The sequence below is a fragment of the Ciconia boyciana genome, chromosome 2 (genome assembly GCF_034638445.1).
Source record: "Ciconia boyciana chromosome 2, ASM3463844v1, whole genome shotgun sequence".
NCBI classification, from domain to species: Eukaryota; Metazoa; Chordata; class Aves; order Ciconiiformes; family Ciconiidae; genus Ciconia; species Ciconia boyciana.
The window spans coordinates 131,533,237-131,555,058 of NC_132935.1; the positions used below are offsets into that span (position 1 = coordinate 131,533,237).

The 21,822-nt window shown below is 37.9% G+C and overlaps 1 protein-coding gene across 1 annotated transcript in view; it reads left to right on the plus strand.

The window, feature by feature from the left end:
- The window catches only part of SKAP2 (src kinase associated phosphoprotein 2), a 122,827-nt gene extending 110,303 nt beyond the window's left edge, over nucleotides 1–12,524 (plus strand). The window contains exons 12-13 of the mRNA XM_072854092.1: nucleotides 9,510–9,611; nucleotides 10,017–12,524. Coding sequence (XP_072710193.1) covers nucleotides 9,510–9,602 — 93 coding nt within the window. The 3' untranslated portion in view covers nucleotides 9,603–9,611; nucleotides 10,017–12,524. The remainder of the gene's footprint in view (nucleotides 1–9,509; nucleotides 9,612–10,016) is intronic.
- Nucleotides 12,525–21,822: the final 9,298 nt, after the last annotated feature.

Sequence of the window (21,822 nt, forward strand, 5' to 3'; positions counted from 1 at the left end):
GCAATTAATTATTTTGTCAAATGAACTATAATCACATTTAAAACATAGCCATGTAACAGGAATTAACTTAAAAGCATGTTTATTTACTTGTTAAATCTTGGCTACCATTTGTTAGCTGATTTAACAGGAGACAATGTGCTTTCTGCTTGTAAAAGTTAACCTTGTAGAATTTTAAATTATCGTGTATGTTATGTTTTTTGTTTCCTGTTTTATATTCCTGACTGTGCTGATTCTGACTTTTTGGGCATCTTGCTACAGAAGATGGTTTGTTTTTTTGAACTATGCTTTCATCTTTGTATGTATATTGTAATTGTTCTGACAGCTCAGATTGCAAATTTGTTTGCTCTGACAGATTTGGGCAATTTTTAATTTACTGCTTTCCTGTTTACAAAGCAAATGAGAAATATAATTCCTCTCATCTAAAGTGATGATAAGCAGTATAAGCATGAAATTTTATTCTACTTTAATGTTAGTTAATTTTCTTATTTTTTCTTAATCCTCTCCCCCCCACCAAAACCAAAACTAAAACCTCTCCTAAAATATTTATCTCATGATCCATTGAAGTCTACTCCTGAACAATTCATCAAAGGAAATTTATCTTTTCCCCACATATTAGAAAAAAGCTGAGCTTTTCAAGTTCTCATTGAAAAAAACACCTTTTAAAATATATGTAGAATATATATCTCAGATGTAATTGCCGTTCAGTATAATTAATGCCAAAGATATTGTAGGTCATTGAAATATACAAATAGGTGCATGAAAGCTAAAGGCATCTGTTTGTCTTAGTTTCAAACTCTTCAGTTTTGTCACAATTGCTTTAAATCTTCTGTGATACCTTTAACTGCAGTGTTTCTGGATAATAAATGTAACAGCTTCTGTTTAAATAAATTTAAGATTTATGGATAGAAAGAAAGTCCTATATAAAAATATAGAAGATATATTACTAATGGTAATGTGACCATGTATGTCTTTTGAGGTATTTCATTGTCACTTAAACTAATAACTGAATTGCATTACTAAAGGCCGGATAACACTCTTGGATTGGGCAGACTTTCAAGCAGTTATACAGCACTGAAGAATGGTACTAATTTAAAATAACCACCTCTTTCCACTCCCCCTCCCCCCAAAAAGCCCATGAACAAACAGATTTCACTGCACAAGTTTTGCCTCTTTGTGGGTTGTGGTCTTCTGGTACGGTATGGGGACTAATAAAATCTTAATCTTCAGTTTGTAGGTGAAAAAATAATTTGTTACTCCTTCCCCAAAAGAATGAGAAATTTAATTTAAAAAATGGAGCAGAATAGAAAAACAGTAGCTTAAGCTGTCCTCTGTATATCAACTGTCTTGTGGTCATGCTGTGATTAATCCATAATCGGTCCTTGAAACAGGCTTGCTGCTGCTCCAGATATATAGAGCCTCTCTCTTTGGGAATGATTTCTACTGCAAAATACAACCTAGAAAATTCAGCCCTGTTTCACTTAAAGATTGTTACAGCTTTTTCAGAAAAATGAGTGTTGGCCACTACTGTCAGCTCTGAATTTAGGGTCCTTGGAGGGGAAAGTGCCAGAGAATTATCCATCTTAACCCTCCACTTGATTCAGTTTCAAGGTCTGATCATTTACGAGCTCTTTGTCTGGTAAGTGAAACTATAACCAAAGGACAAGTGAACCTAACCATCCTGAAGTGGGTCAAGACTTTTTTTGAAAAAATATTTCCTAATCCACTACATTAATACTTGGGTTTTGTGGCAGTTGGCAGGAACCCTTGGCAATTTTTTTATTTTTTCACACCATCTAGTGGTTGAAAATGAGAGATGCAGGTACTGACAGGAGGCGATGTGTATGGATCCAAAATGGTGTCATAAATTCAGCTTCAGCTTGAACCTAGCTATGGCTTTATTGCCTTTCTATCATATGTCAGCCAGGTATGAACATTACTCTTGAAAATCACATTTGGCTGATAAGGAACTAAGTATGGGTATAGCAGTATTATAGTAGGAAGGATGAAGCATTAACAAAATATCGAGCATATTTGTGCAACATGTAATCGTTCTTTGTTTTACAATGAAATATAAATGGTATAGCTTGCTCTGACGAACGTGATAAGATAGATATTTGTCTCTCCCAGCAATAATTATGCCAAAGCAATATATTTTTACCTGCTTTTCACATACCTTTATAGAAATTAGGGGAAAAGTGGCTATTTTGTTTCCAAGAAATGAGATCATTCGTACAACAGAAGTAATTATGAACCAGTTTAGCAAATTTGGGCATTGTTATTATTTAAATAAAGCAGGAAGAGCAGTATGTTACATGTAAGTTTCTAGGTGAATGCCTTTTAGAAGAATGATCAAGGTTTCAGTTTGGCAACATTTACTTCCTAAAATAGCTAAGCATTATGCAAAGACAAATCCCCTATAATTCGCTTTAAACTGAGCATCAAAATTCGATGTTAGTGCAGTGAGCATAATTTGCATGCTTATACTCTGATAATACAAATACCTGTGCCCGACTAAAGTAATTACTGTAGAAAAGCATGTTTTCCTTGTTTTAAAGGTGCATTCAAAAACTTTTTTAGCTATTACCTAAATATTTATGTCCGTTGTGGCTTTTGTGTGGCAGCAGCACTATGGGCTCTTACAAAAAAACCCCAAACTTTTTTCTAGTTTTTTCTACCTTTGAGAGTTTCCTTCAGAAGTTGAGTTTTTAATCTGAGCAGAATTAACAGAACTGTTGCAATAGTACTTGTTAACTTTTCTTTATTTAAAAAAATAGTTAACTTTTTTCAGATTAATTGATCAAGGTATCTGTACAGATAAACTCATACTACTATAATATTAATTTATAATATTATTGAATATTCAAGTGGCTTTTATAACTTAGGCTATGAATCATGTGAACTTTCAGAAAACTATGTACCCCTCTATTGCTATGCAGTAGAAAACATCTTATAGCTCTACTGATAGAGGGACTCATTAATAAGATTTCTTAGTTAATATTGACTTCTTAGTTAATACTGACTATTAGAAATGCAATACTTGGGCGTCCTGTTTCCTAAAAGGATGATTGTTCTTAACTCCTGCTCATTTACAGGCTTGCCTTTGCTTTCAAGCCCATATGATAAATGGGGAAGGAAACCGTGACATAACAATCCTTTTTATAAATCTTCCATAGCTCCACTCAAGAAATCAATTTCCAGAAACAAAGACAACTGTGAGTGGAGGTAGCCTTGCGTTTTTTTTTGGTTGGTGTTTTTTTTTTTTTTTTTTAAGTTTGGTATGCACAATTTATGCAAGTGCTTAAATACAGCACTTGCTGTATTTGTTTGCTTTAGGTGCATGTTTTGTGTTGGGAAATTCCATAGTTTCATCAGCCAAATGCAATTAGTAATGGAAATTTACTTAGATGTTAGTAGGCACCTGCTTAGTAGAATTACTGACATTTCTTAACTTTTAAGCTAATTTAATTCCCATCTCATTTATATTTATATTTGCATTAAAACAACAAATAGTACTTCAAAATCAGAAATTATATCTCAAACTGGAATTCTTCCCTGTTATTATTTCAGTATATGCTAATGCAATATAATGCTGCTCACTCTGGTATTTATGATTCATGGAAATCTCATCTTTGACTTAACCCTTTGCTCTAGAATTTTCCATGAAAGTAGAGTGTTAACTTGGTATCTAGATTACCCTTTATTCAGTGGTTGTGCATTTCCAGTGTGGCAGATTTTTTGTTTTTTTCAATACAAGAAATGTCTGTTGAAATGCTCACATCTCAACCTGTATTTTTTGCTTAGTGAAAAGACAAACAAATAAATCTCCATAGCTAAGGTTACTGCTTATGAAATAAAGTACAACTTAACAGTGCAGCTGTTTCATAATCAGTGTGAGCATTTTGTATATTATCTGTATAATCTTCATAAAATGTATTTATTCAGTATTTTTCAAAAAGATGTGAAAGGCAGACTAAAATCCTTTTTTTGTCTGAAAAAACAGGCTGTTTTCTGACTGACCATACTGAGATCCATATTTATAAGTAATTTCTCTTTCCATGACCATACTGCCTATGTCTACCTTAGCAAATAGGGAGTACCAATAGGAGGAGATTTGCAGAGTGAAACACTTAGTGCTGAGGCCCCGGCATCCACACCGTGCATTTGCAAAGGGGTTTGATGTCCGAAGAGGTCTAGCCTGGTTTTGTGGAATGAGAACACATTAGTGGTTGGAGCACATTCAAATGCACCTTCCATTTTAGTTTCATCTTAAAAGAAATGTAGCGTGTGTGCTCTGAGACTGATGGCTCTGCGAAGTAAGCCAAGGTGGGAGCATTGGGAGAGTCACTTCAGTGGGATGCTTCTGATCAAAACTAAAATGCAATATGAAGTTGTACGTTTCCTTCTTCTGGCTTGTTTAGGTATATTCCTTCCAGAAAACAAAAAAGATACATGGCTAAACATAAGATAGGAGCAAAGGCCTTTAAATGGAAGGTTAGTTAAGACAGACTAATGCAAAGTGACTCTAGGTCTGTTGGTTTGCATACTGATAATATGTAAGCATTTACCTACGTGATTAGAAAAAATGTTGGCATTGTGTCATCTAATGGAAAATAAAATGGCTCTTCTATTATTCCAGGGTGTTTTCAGGGGCCAGTTTTGGTTCAGAATTCAGTCTGCTTACCCTGATTTATATTGGAACTCTTTAATTGGTGTCTATTTTGTCTCATGTCATTGCAGGAAATAAAACCTAGTAACGCAACCGTACAATAAATCTGAGGCTTATATTCTTAAAGATGACCATTTTATTGCTGTCTTAAAACAACTCTACTACCTGTGAAGAAGTCTCATTCAGTTATCTAAAACATTTGTCATTTTCTGCTTTTTAAAGAAAATGCTGTTCTGTGCCAAAAATGGTCCCTGGTTGATAGTGTATCATTCAGCAATTACACCAAAGGAAGTTCTAAAATTTTTTAGCTAGTCTGAATCTCCTGGATGAATTAGAGGTGTTTTAAAATATTATCTTGCCAAAATTGCCCCCCAGGATATTCTAAAAAAAAAAATTTCTCCCTGCTTCCCGCACATGTCTAGCTTGATAGGAGAGGCTACTTATTTTAACCCCAAACAAGGCTAAGTTAATATTAACTTATTATATTAACTTAAATCTTAATATTAACTTATGTTTTGCTTTTCAGTTTTAAAGTTTGCAGATCTTCAGCCCATAAGTTAATATTACTTATAGTGCCACTGGAAGAGGGCAGGAGAAAAATCTTGAATTCACACACTTCAGTTGTGTTTTTTTTAAAATACAACTCCATTGTTTTCTTCAAGGCATTGAAACACGATGATTTTCAGCAACTTTTTAAAAAACAAAACAAATTAAAAAAACACCGCACAAACACAAAAACCATACCATATGTATTGAACAATAGGGGCTAATTGCACAAGGACTAGATGTTCTCAACTTTTGCTGAAGTCAGTAGAAGTTAATGTGGTGCAAAGCATCTGGAGATCCTCATTTATGCAGAGGATCTGTTCTAAAGGTAGAGACTGTTCTGGAAATCCTCTTGCGTATAAACATTTTCTCTTCTTGCATGTCAAAATTCTCTTCTACATAGTACAAAAGTCTTGGATTTAAAAGATACCTGTAAAAAACAAGTAGTGTATTTCTACCTACTGTGTTTTCCCCAAGTGCAAAAACTTTTATGATCAGTGTCTCATGGAGCCATAGGTACATACACATCGGTGCAGTGAAATTGGTGGGATGGGGACAAGGAGAAGCATCTGCTCACGGTGCGTTCACTTGAGAGCGTTTAAGGAGCCTGTAAACCCTGATGGGATTTTTTTCCCCCCTCTGTCGGAGGATGCAGTGCGGAGAGTGTTTTGCCAGCGTGTTAAATGTTAAGTCGTAACCTGTTCCTTGCTGCCCTGTGAAATTACTTCATTTTGGTTAATAAATTTCTGCTGGGGAAAAAAACCCTATCCACTCTTCCAGACAGTGAAAACACAGAAGTGGCTTAGAAAGCATTTGGTCATTTGTTAAGGTGGTTGTTTCGTATTATTTGGCATGATATATTCCACTGCCCTGGTGCTTGTCTTCAGGGGTTGCGGTGGCCCCTTCCCCCCCGCCCTGCCTCGCATTGCCCGGTATGGCAAATGTGCTCCCAGTCACATGGCAGAGCTGCGGCCGCACACTTGTGCATTCTCCTCATTGCAGGGCAGCTGGATCTGGCCCTGCCCCCTCCCCTATCCCTCTGTTTGCCTTGGAGCAATTCATTTTGCAGTTATTGAATTTCTTTGGAGAGTTATTTTCATACAGCGAGCATCACAGCACCTCTGGATCTTGATAGCATTTCTACATAAGGAGAAAGAAGCTTTGTGTTAGTAATTACCTAACATTGTCAGGAGCTGACTGCAGGCCTCTTTCTAGTGATAACAGAATAACCACATAATATAGCTTTATAGCACATGATTAATAGAAAATAATTACACATCCTACAAAGGGATGCAATATTTCTTATAAATTGACTACAATGGTTTCCTGTAGATTAAAGGACTCTTCATTATTTTATCAGTCCTTCTGAAGTATAGTCGCTTGCCTATGTTAGCAGTGATGTTAAGAGCTGAATGCAGTGAGGGATACCAGATGGTAAACCCAGTGGTACCTGAGATCTGAAGCTGGAGCTTGCAAAAGCACTGTGCTTCCCGGCTCTTAAGAATTCATATAAAACTCCTAACCGTATTCATATCCTTCTGCATATTAATCATTATTTCCCACAAATGTGGGCTTTAGACTTTTATTCTACACATCTGAAGCAGCAGTAATAGACATATGGACCTCACAACAGCAGTGTATTAATTAAATTATATTGCTATGAAGGAGTTTATAATTGATAACGTTGATAGAAACAATACATCAATTCGGATTTTATATGTGACTTCAAGAAAGGACTGGGGAGGACTGCTTATCTGCCTGACTAGTAAGCACTCTTCTGTGGTACTGAGGACAGAAAGGAGTAGGTTAGCAGTTTAGAGAGAAATGTCTGTACTTTAATCAGTTTAAAAGGGAGTGCTATCTAATTATTCTAAAACCTGAGATTGAAGTTTTATATTCTTGGTAGCCAGGTATCTGCATTATATTTTTGTTCAGACTTCTATAGACTGCAGATAGTTTAATTGGGATTCATGTTGCTCTTGAGACCCATGCAAAGAATAGTAACGTAAAGTAAAAGCTTCTGTGTTGCAATATTGTCTGTATGGTATAATGGTTGCAGTGAATCCTTAAATTAGTTTACTAGTCTGTTACATCAACATTCATTTCATCTTCTCACTTAGCTTCATGCCAGAGCAGTAAGTGGTGTATTAGTAAGCAGCAAAAACAGGAAAGTTTTCAAAACAGCAGCATGCTTTTAATTTTAATTTGAGGTATCTGAATTGTTTCTTTAAAAACAATTATTTCTAAGTTCATGTAGTGTTGCTAAGTGAAACATTTTCAATGGATAATGTAGTCCACAGGCTCTTTCTATGCCATTTGTCATATGCAATTTAATGATCTTTTAACTAAGCCACTTCCCTCATTTCATGTATTGTTTGCTTTTTTGGCTGATGTCTAGCAAAACTTGCTTAATCACTCTTGTCAGTCACTTCATGAGTTCCATGTAACAGCTTAAAATCTTTTGTTGCTTTCTCTTGGAGAGATTTATTGCTGAGATTCCAGTAGTATACGTGAGTACTGTTCCTTTCAGCAATTTCCCACTTCAGTTTAGAAATCCAGTTTGTATATTTAACCTGTGTATTGTGAGATAAAACATAGATTTTTAAACAGGCTGATCTGGAACATTATAAACCTCAGCATCAGGGTATTATTTAGCCTTTAAGGATTTAGGGTATAATGTGTACCCCCATGGGAAAGGTTCTTAAGTTCTGTGGAGAGCAGTTTGCACTGAAGATCAGGTTCAGATACCTCTAGACTTTCAGACCAGACCCATCCCCAGCAGTCTGTTCTGCAGTGGAAGGTGGAAGAAGGTGGAATTATTTTTGCAGCTTTCTAGTTTGTGCGTTCACGTCATAAATGAAGGTTTTCCTGCTGCTTTTTATGTGGATTTTCTTTAAATCGCACTTACTGCGGTATCTTATGGATGGCAGGATAGTCTTCTAAATCACCAATTCACTGTGAAGAGAAGGAAGAAAATGTTTAATTTAAGACTGGTGTTCAGCCTTCCACAATAAGAAAATATAAGAGTGTGTGTGTGCCTGCATGCAAGCGTGGTTTAAAAAAAAAAAAAGGCAAAAAGCAAAAAAAAAAAAAAAAAAAGCTTGGGCCTGCATATGAAAGTGGGCCATCAACAGGGCTTCATCGTAGTTAAGCACAGGGAGAGCTGAGTACACTAAGCACCTCATAGGACCCTAGAGAACTCTCGACCAGGCCAAATATGCCAGCAGCAAATCATTATAGCTCAGGCTCTAATGAAACTCCATTAACCCTTAAGCTCCACTTGACTATTTATAACTGAAAAACTTTATCTACAGTCAAAATAATAGCTTCATCTCAGTAGGACTATTAATTCAAAATCCTACAGCCTTTTGCTTTTCTCATCAGAAGAGCAGCGTAGCAGGAAGCAGATGTTGCTTATCAGAGATATCTGTGTATTTTGTATTTTCCATGTTTGTTCCAAAGTAATTTCTATCTTGCTAATCATTCCATTTTGAATGGGGTCTCTGTTTTAATAATGCTTCATTTGTAACTCAATATATGTGTGTGTGCAATTTCAGCTGTTACAATTTATTGAACCGCTGTTGGGATTGATCTTAAAATATTTACCTCATAGGAAAAAAATTAAATTTGGATCCCACAATACTCTTACTTGGTATTGCTTTTGGAAGATATTATTTCTTTAAACTATTATAATTCATTTTGTTTCATATTTATCTCACTAAGCCTAAACAAATTTCAAACAAAAGTACATTAGTCATCTGTCAGACATATGAGATCTGCCGTAGAATTTTCTGCAAGCCTAAAGCAATAGTAGACTTTGTCCGTAGAAAGAGATTATGTCTTAGATATATGGTGTTCCCTTCATATTTGAGCGAAGTAGTATTTAAAATAAGTTGATTGTAAGTTTCTTAAGAGTTTAGCCTTGTGATACTGAAAGAATCGCCGTTGATTCTTGTATTTCAACATTGTGCTATTAGATTTTAGTTCCAAAGATAAGATTTTTATATCTGTGATGAATACAGGATGGAGAGGTCAGCTATTTTTAGTAGGTGTGATAGAGAAGCGTGTCTGTAATTAAAGAAATTTTCCTGAGCATGCCTGGCCTTTTTAAATTTTAACTTTTATCTTTGCCTAACTCTGCATGTGAATGCCTCTAACAAAAAGATATAATGTTTTAATTTTCAGTTGAAATGATTATAACTGTATATAAGAGAAAGCATCCATAAGGCGTTGCATACAAAACTCTATTGCATTTATATCAGACTAAAGGTTAATATTGCATATTGTTTTCAATTAGGAGTACAATAGATTTGGCTGGTGGGTAGGAGAAATGAAGGGAACCATTGGCTTGGTGCCTAAAGCCTACATAATGGAGATGTATGATATTTGAGAGGCCTGGGTAAGTACATTTTAATCCAATCTTCTGTAATGGCTTATATGTTCCCTTGTTCTCTGTTTCATAAGTATTTCTTTCCTGGAACCTCTGTAGGAGTCCTGTTAACATAAAGATTATGGCAAAATATATTGAAGTTTCAATTAAAGCACTTTTTCTGGGATTCTGTATGAAATATTAAACCATAGTGTACAAAAGATGATGTATTTTATAACTACGTTCCTTTTCCAGATTTTTTTTTGTAAAATAAAATTGGTGTGCTTTCTAGTTAGTTTTGTTACTTTAGTAATATGTATGTATCTGTCTGTGCAGAAAACTGTGGAAGGGGATAGATATTTGGGCTGGGTTTGATATGCATGTTTGAGGTTTTTTGGTTAATGATGACCTTTCAACTTCCCTCTCCCTAATCAGGAGAAATCTGCACTTGAAATCAGGAGTGGTGTGCAGCTGCAGTTTACAGACCCAGCCTCTGAAAGAAGATTCTTCCGTACACGTTTTGTGGTTTCAGTGAATGTAGTCAGATCATTGCCTTGTGTATACTAAACATTAAAAACTGTAATTGATCATAATTCTGCGGAAATGTTCTTCTTAGCCACTTTTTATAGAATTGTAATGCTAGGAAATGAAATAGATGGTAATTAACATATGGGGCACAAGCAGCCAAATAGTGCCTGTTGCTCTTTTCCTAAGCAGCGCTCTGTATAGCTATAGGTTTGTGTTCTTTCAGGGAATTTGGCTATGTTTTCCTGTTCCTCAGATGTAGAAAAATTAAGCTGAACTTTGAAAGTAGGAAACTGTTACTCAGTTCATGCATTCATTAACCTTTTAATGCTCACTGTACATTTTGTGCAGTTTCCTAGGAAAATCAAGGGAAATTTATGTGTAATATTGCAAGTCTTCAGGGTATTCTGCTTCCAAATGTTTTTGTATTATGTTTTAGCCAATGATTTATTTTTCTCATATATTTAGTGTTGTTATTGTTAATTAATATTTTGTTACCCAAAATGAAAGCTCGGCTCTTTTGCTGATGTAATAAATCAGCCTGTGTCCTAATACTGCCCTGATACCGTTTTGACTTGGAGGTATGAATTACGTGAAAATTTGTACAAAGGTAATATATTAAACCCCACAATTTTTGCTAAGTCAACATGAGCCAAATGGCAGGTAAGAATGATTTTTTTTTTTTTTTTTTTCCCATGGTAGTGTGAAGTACTTTGTCTGTACCTTACAGATACTTTCACAGAGTCACGTCTAGATACCTTGTTGGTATGTAGAATTCCTGATACATGTTGTGCAACAGACGTCTTCAGCTCGATGTGGGTTAATAACGGCTACCTGCAGTCGTAGTGTCAAATCCAGAACTTTGTGGCTAAAAGCATCAGCTGAAACATAAAAAAGTACACTAAAATACTCTTACTTGTGGACGAGAGGTTGGGCAGAGTGTTTAATACTTTAAATCCTCTTGTTTTGGAGATGTGCTTTACTATTAGCATGCAAGATCAACTTTTTCGAATCCTCCCACACACTTGATTTGTGAGACAGTTAATCTGCCAAAGAGGCAGGTCAAGCCAGTCTGCGAATTGCTGAGCCTGTGCAGGTCCCCTTGTAGTTGCTTGTGCTGTTTACGCTTCAGGCGGGCCCTGGAAACACTGTGGGTTAAAAGGTGACGTTAGTCTGAACTCAGAATTAGATCCTTTCAGTAAGCTAAGATGTTGTGCTTTATTTTAGCTGCCGTATGGTACTTGATGGTGCGCTGGATTCTAATAGGAGTCAAACAGGGTACAGAGTTTTGTTGTAATTTTAAAAAAAAAGAGATAGCCATTGAAATTGATTCCGTACGTTATCAGTGAAGCATTAAAATGACAGATTATAGTCTTCAGATCTTTTACTACTTTAATTTATCAAGTGTACTTGTGGATTGTGTACAGAATGTGAAGCGTTAATATCACGGCTAGAAAAGCTCCTTCTGTCTTGTTAGCATGGCAGCGTAATAAATCTGCCCACCGAAATGTCTTTTTATTAATTATGTAATTCCGAATTCCACCACCACCACCTACTTTTTTGGGAGTAAATCGCCCCCCTCGTTAAGACGCTGTGCATACGCGTGAAACTCGACTTAGGACTGGACCGGTGCGGGGACGCCGGTGCCGCGCCGGGAGTGGCTGCGCGGAAGCCGCCGCCGCCGCCGCCGGTGCCCGGGGAAGGGAAAGGAAGGGAAGGGGCGGCGGGCGGAGGCGGCCCTGCCCTGCGCTGCGCCGCTCCGCCGTGCGTTGCGCGGCCCTGCGCTGCACTGCGCGCCCGCGGCGGTAGATGGCAGCAAATTTTCATAGCACGGGAGGAGGCCGAGCCGGTCCCCTTCCCCCTCCCCTGCGCCCCCGCGCCGCTTCTGCCGTTTTTCCAGGAGAGGGAGTCCCATCCCAACCGATGAGTAGCGGGCCTGCCGAGCGCTTTCTCTTCTGGGTGGTGGCAACCAGAGAAATAAAGTGTCTTTTGTCTGTAGTTCTCCTTTAGGGTCCCCCCCCCCCCCCCCGTACATATGGGAGGGAGTAAACAAACTGCCTTAAAATTCAAAACGTGAAAGATGTCCTGAAACTCACTCGAAGTGGCTTGGAATAAACCAGCAATGGACCACGGATGAATTGTTTACTTTAAATCTGTGCAAATACCATAACCTTTTTTGGATAAGAAAACCCCCATTAATACAACTTAAACAAAACTCAATAGTAGAAAATGCTATTTGCTTTATTTTCTTTGTTTACTTTGCTTGCACTTGCCTTTCCGCGAACAGTAAGACAGCTCATTTTTAAAAAGGTGATTGTAAGTCATATTTTGTACAGCGTTTTACTTGATTATTTGCTCTGTTCTGGATTTGTACTATACTGCCATTAGATCTTACAATAATGTTCTACTCTGCAAATTTTTAAGGTTCAAATAAAGTTTAATTGTTTGCAAACTGTTATGATGCTAATAATTCAACAGCCTGCTGTGTTACTAATGAAATTACTTTGTTATGATTAATTTGGAAAATAGTGTGTTGATTGTAGTAATTAAGCACAACAAGGTGAAGTAAATGATTCTAATGCCATCTGGCCTCCAGACTGAATGAAGAAATGAAATGGAGCTGTCATTTGAATTTATTCAGAGAAGTAAGGGTAATACAAATGCTTTTTATAGCAGAGGCACCCAGATATAATCATGCCACTCTCTAGTATTTTTTCATGTACCTCTATATACAGATAACTGGTTCATGTATTTTTCCAGCATGTAGTTGGGATATACCTCTTTGTGCATACTGCCACTAATTACATGTACTGATGGTAGTGTATGTGCTGGTTCTTCCATCAGAGAGATGTATGGATAAGATTTAGAGAAGTGATATGCATCGGCTTACCTTTCGCTCCTCTATTAATGATAAAAACTTTCTTTGACTGGAGTTAAGCTGAATGTGAATGCTAATTAAGATCCCATTCTATATTCAAAGCCAAATGCATAAACTTTGTTCTTTTTGGCTCTGCAGTCTGAGTATGACACAGCATTAGAAGGAGCGTAAAGAAAAACCCTTTAGAACCTGATCCAAAGACTGTTGAAACTGAGAAGCCATTGAATTCGCTTGCTTCTGCACCAGGCTTTCAGAACAGTAACTCAAAAACAGGCAATACAATTTCAAAGTGCCTTTTGCTGAATACTCTTTGTCCTCTTTCTGAAAGAGATGCAATTATTTCCGTAAGCTGAACTAAACAAAAGAAAGGCTCTGACTTCTCTATAGCCAAACGGTAGAAATCCATTTTTCTATCTCAGGTAAAGCAAAATGAAGTTGTGGCTGTAAATCAGAGTCCTGGCTTGATAAAGTTCACTGGGATCTGTAGGAAAGCTGTAAAATATTAAAACGTGATGAAAGTACCCAGGTAGATGACAATGGCGTGCTCTTCAGCTGCATGAGCCGTTTGATGTTTCTCTCATCTCTCTCCCTGAAGTTGATGAAAAATTTATTAGTATGTAACTGTGGGAATAAGCATATGCATGGAAACCTTATAAACAACTTTCCACTTTACATGGCACAACGTACTGATAAATTCTAAGACCTTCACTTACCAGGGTTTCTCTGAAGCTGACATTTCTCAGGCAAGTGTCTGCTTAATTCCATCTTTATTTAGAAAAACTGACACTGAGCTCCGTGAAGAGTGCTCTGCCAAATCTGCATCTCTGTTCTAGAGTTCATTTCCTGCCCAGCATCCCTTGTCTTACTGTGAAGGACCAGCACCAACCAACTTCAAACTACGGACTTAAAATCGTAGATTCAAGCTAGGTGTAGGCACAGTGTTTCATGCTTCTGGGATGGAATTGTGACTTGGCTGGTCTTGCCTTGCTACAGGAAGAAGTAAAGGGGGGCCAAGATGGTGACAGCATGTGCAGGTCAAAGGGATGCCGCTTTTCTTATCCAGCTGTGTTATGCGAAGGAATATATATATATATTTTCCCTTTAAATTGTAAAGCAGATCAGGCAACGATAAGCCACAAATTGTTATATCATAGCCTTTTATGGATTTGTTTAGAGAGATTTTGTAATGGGATCTAGACAATTCTGTTGGCTGGTATTTTCCTTAGTCCAAACTACCACACAGAGAAAGTCATAGGGAGCTGGATTCAAAGCAAAGTAGAGGAAAAACCTCTGCACCTGAAAGCTATGCAAACATGAATCAAATTTAAAACTGGAAATGTCAGCTTCTTCCCAGCCTTTTGGGAGGAACAAGTCTTTTAATTAACAGGAAAAACTTAAAAATCCAAGGAGTCATCTTGTAGCAATGTGTGGGACAATAAAGTACAACAGTGCAGGCAGTCTGAGAAGAAGAGCTGCTGGTAGATGAAGAGGCAGATAGTTTCAAATGCCACTAAAACCCAATCTATCTCTATTAATTTTCTGCTGTAGCAAGCTGATGTGTTGGAACTTTTATCCTAAAGTAGCCTCAGTGTCTCACAACCTGCAGAACAAACTTCCTTTCACCCTCTATTGTAAAGCAAGTGCTACTCCATAAAGATATTGGCCGTAGGAGCACTTTACAGCAAGACTTCAAAGTTTATGCTGTGAGATGAAAAAAATTCTACATTCAGTTACAGTGGGAGGATTTATGTTGGCAGAATAGAATTACCAGTTTGGCCACTTTCAGTCTGCTGTAATTGCTTGCATATTTGTAAATAGTGCCATGGGATTTTTAACGGCCACAGGCAATTAGGATTTTAGTTTTATACCTCATGCTACAAGACAGGGTACGTAGCACCACAGAACTGACCCCTGTGCAGAACTGCCTGGGTTAAAGAAAAAAAAGTATTACACAGGATCAGTATCAATCTTTCAAACGCCAGCAGCATGGAAGTGTGCCTTGGCAGTCTCCCACCCAAGAGCTGACATGGCCCAATGCTGCTTTTTAATAGTCAAATCTAATAGGGTCAGCATGAGAAGAGCTGAGCGCAGACAGCCTGACAGGTGTGGGCAACTCAGTTTATTCATTGGCGGTCTTCAGCCTCTGAGACTTATTTCATTTGGAAGGAAAAAGATGAAATCTGTAAACAGTCATGTGGCATCAGGGAAGCAGAGGGACCTTCTTCCTTTTCTGCTTCTCTCTTCTGAGAGGACTGCCATTCTTTCCTTATATTTAAATTAAAAGCAGCCAGGCATGAATGCACGTGTGTGTGTGGGAAGGAGTGGGTTTTATTATGTAGTCACTTACAATCATGTTTTGATGCTGGGTTCTCCTTTCTAAAAGGTGTTTATGTCTGCATGCTCATAATAGCCACACTACCTTTACTATAGAAAAAGATATTTATAGCTTTTTAAAAAAATTCTATTTCCACTTGTTTAAAGGCTCTATTCTAGTAACTTCTGTCTTGTCCTACATTTCCCATCATGATAGTACTCTTAGTGCATTATGTCAGGTGCCGCATCTTATCAAAGTCTGTGTCTTTCGTTACACTAATTTTTGTTTGCCTGTACCAATAAAATACTGCAGGCTCATTTTTTGCAACATCTTTTTCCCCTATTTTAAAGCTAATTTTGTACTTAGTCTTAAGGTATTAGACTACAACGAAGGGGGGGTGGGTAATCTATGCACCTAGATTTCCATTACCTAACAAAAAAATAGGCAATCCACATTACCAACTATGAGAACTGTTTTGCAAGGTCTATGAACTAACCAGCTTCCTATCCATTCATTCCTTCCTTCTTCTGAGACCGGCACATTATAGATGATGTGGGTACTTAACCACTTCTAGGCTGAGATTACCTATTCAGCTACTTACTGCCTTGTGATAGCCACCCAAGGTCACCTATAGGTCATTATTGACTTGTGACCAGAATTGCCTTCCCTCTAATGTATCTAGCACTGCTTTGAAGGCAGTGTTCAGGAAACAAGCAGCTTTTCTCATGGGCTTTGTAAATTTTCAGAAGGTGAGTGAAACTTCAAAATACAGGTATCATCCAAAATAATCTCTCTCACTAAGCCATGTTTATGACTTGCACTTCTGTAAATACTCAGTCTTCACTGTACTCCGGCATCCATTTACTTATACAAAATTATGAAGAGGAGAATGGGTACCATGAGGCATCTTCCTGAAACATCGTATTTTTACAGAATTAGGTCAAATTGATGTTTCGGGTGCAGGCCAAGGAAATGCCTGCTTCAGAGTGTGAACCTGAATCTGTACCAGTGGTGGTCTGTGTCAGACTTAGGCAAGCAGCGGAGAATGAAGACCTACATGGCTGGCCCTTTGCTGAAAACTGATCCTTAACTGATCTATGTTCAATATTATCTTGGGCCCTTCAGCTGCAGTGTTGCTACTGAACATCTCTAATAAATTAAATAAGCTAGCAATTTATGCAGGTGTTTGTCCATCAGGTGTGGATCAGGGTTTTGAATTATAGCCTGATCTGACAGAATGGCATGTAAAGCCATGATGTGATATGTTCCTGTTTATGTGTCCTCGGACAAGCTGATGATTCCAAGACGCATACATGGACCACAGAGGAATTTAATCATGCCCATTTCATTAAATGGTAAAGATAATGTATTTCAGTGGAATTGTTTTGCACATTCTGGTTGATGTTGCCCCTGTTAAGGAGGCCTTCATGCAAAACACCCTTGCTTAGATGTCATAACATTTGAAACATGGGGAATATGTGTTATTCAGTCTAAAACTGACTGGAGTGACTCATAGGGATCATTGAACAGAGTACTGACCAGCTACTGAAAGCATATTTATTTCATTTGGTAAACAGTGTTTAATTATGAATTAATTGTGATAATTCAGACAATTATTTCAATAATTTTGTCTAGTTAACAGTAACAGTAGACATACTGTTTGCTAAATGTATTAACTGAAATTACAGTAGCCATTCAGACTACATTCATCATAATACTTATTAGTGTCTGCCCTTCCTGTATCTGTGGGCTCTTGAATGTTCTGCTCATCCTAAGTGTTGTCATTTCTGCTGGTATTACAGAAAAAAATTGAAATGTTGGCAGTTATCAATGACACAAACATTTTCTGTCTTTTCCACTGTCTGCTTCTTGAAAACAGAGTCAGTTCTGCATGTACAGTCTGAAACAAGGGAATTTAGCCATGTGACTCCCCCTTAACCTCAGCGAAAGTTATGTAGGTAATTCTTAATTTGAGGGCACAGTATTAACTCATTATTGACAACAGTAAGCATTCAGTCACGTAGTGCCCCTGGCTTCACTGGGAGTGCTTCTGAAAATTCTTACTCATGTGTCGTGGTTTAACCCCAGCCGGCAACTAAGCCCCACACAGCCGCTCGCTCACTCCCCCCCGGTGGGATGGGGAGAGAATCTGAAGGGTAAAAGTAAGAAAACTCATGGGTTGAGATAAAGACAGTTTAATAGGGAAAGCAAAAGCCTCGCACACAAGCAAAGCCAAACAAGGAATTCATTCACTACTTCTCATGGGCAGGCAGGTGTTCAGCCATCTCCAGGAAAGCAGGGCTCCATCAGGCGTAATAGTTACTTGGGAAGACAAACGCCATCACTCCAAAAGTCCCCTCCTTCCTTCTTCTTCCCCAGCTTTATACGCTGAGCATGACATCATATGGTATGTATGGACTATCCCTTTGGTCAGTTGGGGTCAGCTGTCCCAGCTGTGCCCCCTCCCAACTTCTTGTGCACCCCCAGCCTACTCACTGGTGGGGTGGGGTGAGGAGCAGAAAAGGCCTTGACTCTGCGTAAGCACTGCTCAGCAGTAACTAAAACATCCCTGTATTATCAACATTTGTGTATTTCCAGCACAAATCCAAAACGTAGCCCCATACTAGCTTCTATGAAGAAAATCTACTCTATCCCAGCCAAAACCAGCACATCATGTGAAATACAGGATTTAAAATCAAGTTGTTAGTGTTGTGGAAAGTTAGTTTTTGTGATTTAGAGGATACCCCTAACCATGAGTTAGCCACCTGGATATAGGATGCCAATTTATCTGTGAAGTATTTCTTGATGTTTGAAATCACTCTGTGCCCAGCACTTAAGAAATGCGGGAGTATTATGAACACAAAGCGAATGGCTTTGGTGGTTCTGATCTCCAGCTGCCCAGAGAAGATCTCCTCGGTGTAAGATAGTTCTTGTAACCAGATGGAAGTATTTTACATGCTACTCATTTCGAACTCCCAGTTCACACGCTGATGGTCTGTAGACTCTGGGCTGAAGTCTGATTGATTATGCTGGGATTAATGGGGACTTACTCTTCCAAAAACATTGCAGTTATGCCAGCTGTATGCCAGTGTAGTGAAAAGTTGTGTTTGACCCCGTCTGTTTCATTGTCCTCTCCCTTTCCTTACCAGATCTAAACTGCATAGGGGCAGATATTATTACTGTCTTCAGCAACCTTTATTATAGACAGCTGTCAATGGCAGATGAATGCTTTGGCTGTGCCTGTATCCTTTCAGCCAAGGAGTAAGCGTATAATAATGAGGATTTATCTTGTTATATGGGTATACTGACACAGAATTATAACATCTGTATATGGGCCACTGACAGTCTCCATGTCTCCCAGTATATTCTATTTTCTCTAGACCAAATTTATTGCTCTCATAATTAAGTCCAATCCTGAGGACTTAATGGAGTTGCACATTCTGAAAGTAGCAGGAAATACGGCTCTTGCCTAGCCAGGAGCCTGTGCAGTGTCTGCTCCGGTCTGCCCGGGGTGTAATTCCACCCCTTCCTAATGAAGGGTGGGTGACATAGGGCATAGCTTTAGAAGAAACTCTGAATTGGTCATTTTTATTGTTTGCTCCATCTCACATTAGGAATGCCTGAGTGACCTTTTGTTCACAGTGAGGCTTACACCCCTAGTTTGCTAAATGGGATCATGTTAATCATCGGATGACACCAAGAAATAACAGGCTTACATTGCTCCCAGGTAGAGGCAGATTAGGCAGAAGGTGAAGCTTTCCAGTGGTGAGGGCAGCGAAGCGTTGGGGTTGGTTGCCTGGGGAGCTTCTGCGATTTCCATTTCTGGAGGATTTGGAGAACCTGCAGGGGAGGGACTCACCTGCTAGGAATGACTGAACCATGGCGATCCCTGCCTTGAAGCTGGGGCATGTGCTAAATGACCTCCTAAGGTCTGTTCCAGGCCAGTTTTCTGCGATTCTGTAAGTCAGTGGTGAGCTGACACTGCTCTGACATGGCAGAATAAATACAAGTCCAGTCTTAGTTTTTCTTTGCCTGATATACTAAAAATGCTGCTGCTCTGTGGGTTCACACGTTCCTCATCCCCTTCCAACTTCACAGGCACCGAGCCTGGAAGTGCAGAACTTGGTTCACTTGGTTCACCTGCACTTCCAAGCAGGAACCGAGTTCACTATTTCCTGCCCAACAACCATGTTAGTTCATTACCTCAGTAATTAATTTGGCCCACAATTAGTATATTTTTAAAAAGTTAAAGGCTTCTTTCAAGCATCATATATCTTGCTTTGCCTTAAAGCGTGTTTGGCTGTACCAGATATTGAACCAATTTTGAGTATCTGCAACATTATGTTGATTTTAATTGCCATGGAAAGCATTTCACTCATGCATTTTTAGCAAAATATCTACAATTTCAAATTGTAGCCATTTATTCACCCCAGGTAGTTAAATTTTAGTTACCACTTTGGTGTCTAAATGTCTCAGGAAATAGAGAAAAAGATAAAAACAGTCTTCAGTTTTGTCTGTTGTTTCTTTCCCCTCTTCTGAGAACAGAAAGGGATTTTTCCAGAGTCCACTCAAGTAAATAGAAATGTTCTCATCCTTATAATAGGCTTTGGATCAGGTCCACCTGTAAGGATAGTCCTCTTTTTTTTCTCATACTCTTTAATTGAATGTATGACATATATTTAATCCTGGCAGTATTCTTTATCTCTGTGAGAAGTCCTTTTAATTCTCTGTGTAAGAAAGTGTTCTGTGATGTGGCTACCTGATTTTATTGAAACTCACATGTCAGGAAAAAAAATTATTGCCTTCCCTGTCAAAACTGACAGTAATTACAAGGCCAAATATATAGCTGTGATTGACTTGTAAAACTAAATCTGTAATATTTCAAGTTTGTAAGTTGACTTGTGCAGCTTTCAGGAAATATAACCCAGTATTTTCTTTGCAAACTGACATCTCTTTATCCATTTCTTTTATCATCTTTGTTTTTATTTGTGAGGGCGGGGAGTAGACAGCATTTATATAGAACGTATTGGATGGCATTTAACAAGTCTGCTTCTGGGGAAAAATAGCATTCTTTCTAGCTAAACGGCAGCTAAAAGAAAGTCAGGAAGGTTTAAGCACACGGTTCCTTTTATGTGCTCCTCTTTATGTGTAATCTTTCAGCAATAAATACTGCATATTGATTACTTAATTGTAATGGAAACATACTTGGACAGGAGCAATGTTATAGCCTATTTACTGCCTTAATTTTTAAAGAGTTTTTAAATTTTAAAATGGATATTGCACTAAATGCAGTGCTGTGCTCTTCTGTGCAGAACTTGATATAGAAGGACCTTCTCATTAAGGCTGCATTACTGAGAGCTGTTTCTGTTTCGGCTGCCTTCCTTTCTCTTACCTTTGTAAAACCAGAAAAATCTGTAATTGGTGTTTAGCCTCTCTTAGCATGTGTGAAATTCACTTCAGATCAAACAAATGGCTTTAGACCGATTAGTGAAAAAGCCCCCGAATAGGGTTCTGTAGAGAATTTAGATTTATCCAGACTAAGTATAAAAGTTTCACTTGTTTATTTGCCTAAAAAAATCAAACATATGCAATAGTTTCCTGGTTAATAGCGAACATTTCTGAGGACTCATAGTAAAAAGTGATCCTTCTTTGGCTGAAGGAAAAAATGACACCTACACATCAAATAAATGTGTAAACCAAATGCTGGCTTAAAGACTTCCTAAACGTGAACTAACAGCACTGCCTGAAAAAAAAAAGTAAAAAGAGTAAGATCTATCTTAAATACCATGTAGTCATTTAGCTGGAGTGCAAAAAATAAATATAAGTGTTGAAGCGATATATATTAACAACAGCCACAAAGAGGTACTTGGAAGTGGCATCCACAATGTTGTATATTGTTTCAAATGTACAATATCAGATTATTTTGGAACAGAAAAGATGAAGTTTCCTTTACAGGAGAAAATATTTTCCATTTTACTTCATCATTTCTAGGCTGTTGGGTATTTGGATGATATTGCTATTGGGCTTTTAATTGTTCTTTTTTTTTTTCTTTTTTTTTTTTTTAAATTTAAATCCAAACCAGTGAAGCAAAGCCCGGGAAGTAGTAATTTCTTTGAATCTTAATGCAGTCTGTCTTCTTAATGAGCCTACTGCACTGCCCTGAAAACAGCCCTTTACAAATAAACATGCTGGAAGTGATTTAGCCACAATGTCCAGACTGTGTAAACATCTAATTATTACAATAAAATTGTCAATAAATATACATTACTGCTCCCTTTTCAAACGTTAACCAACTTTCTCTTTGCTTGATAAAAAGGTATAAATTGTATTTTTATGTCTTGGTGGGTTTTGTTTTCATTACCCTGCTTGCTGCTCGCCAGACAAAAGAACGCAGCCTAATGTCTGAGTTATTCCTGGATGGTGAAAACTCCTACAGTTGTTTATTAACGTAAAGTGTGATGTTTCCTTTCACAGCGAAATGAACTCAGAGCTTTCACAATGTGATGTTTAGTCACAGCATCTTT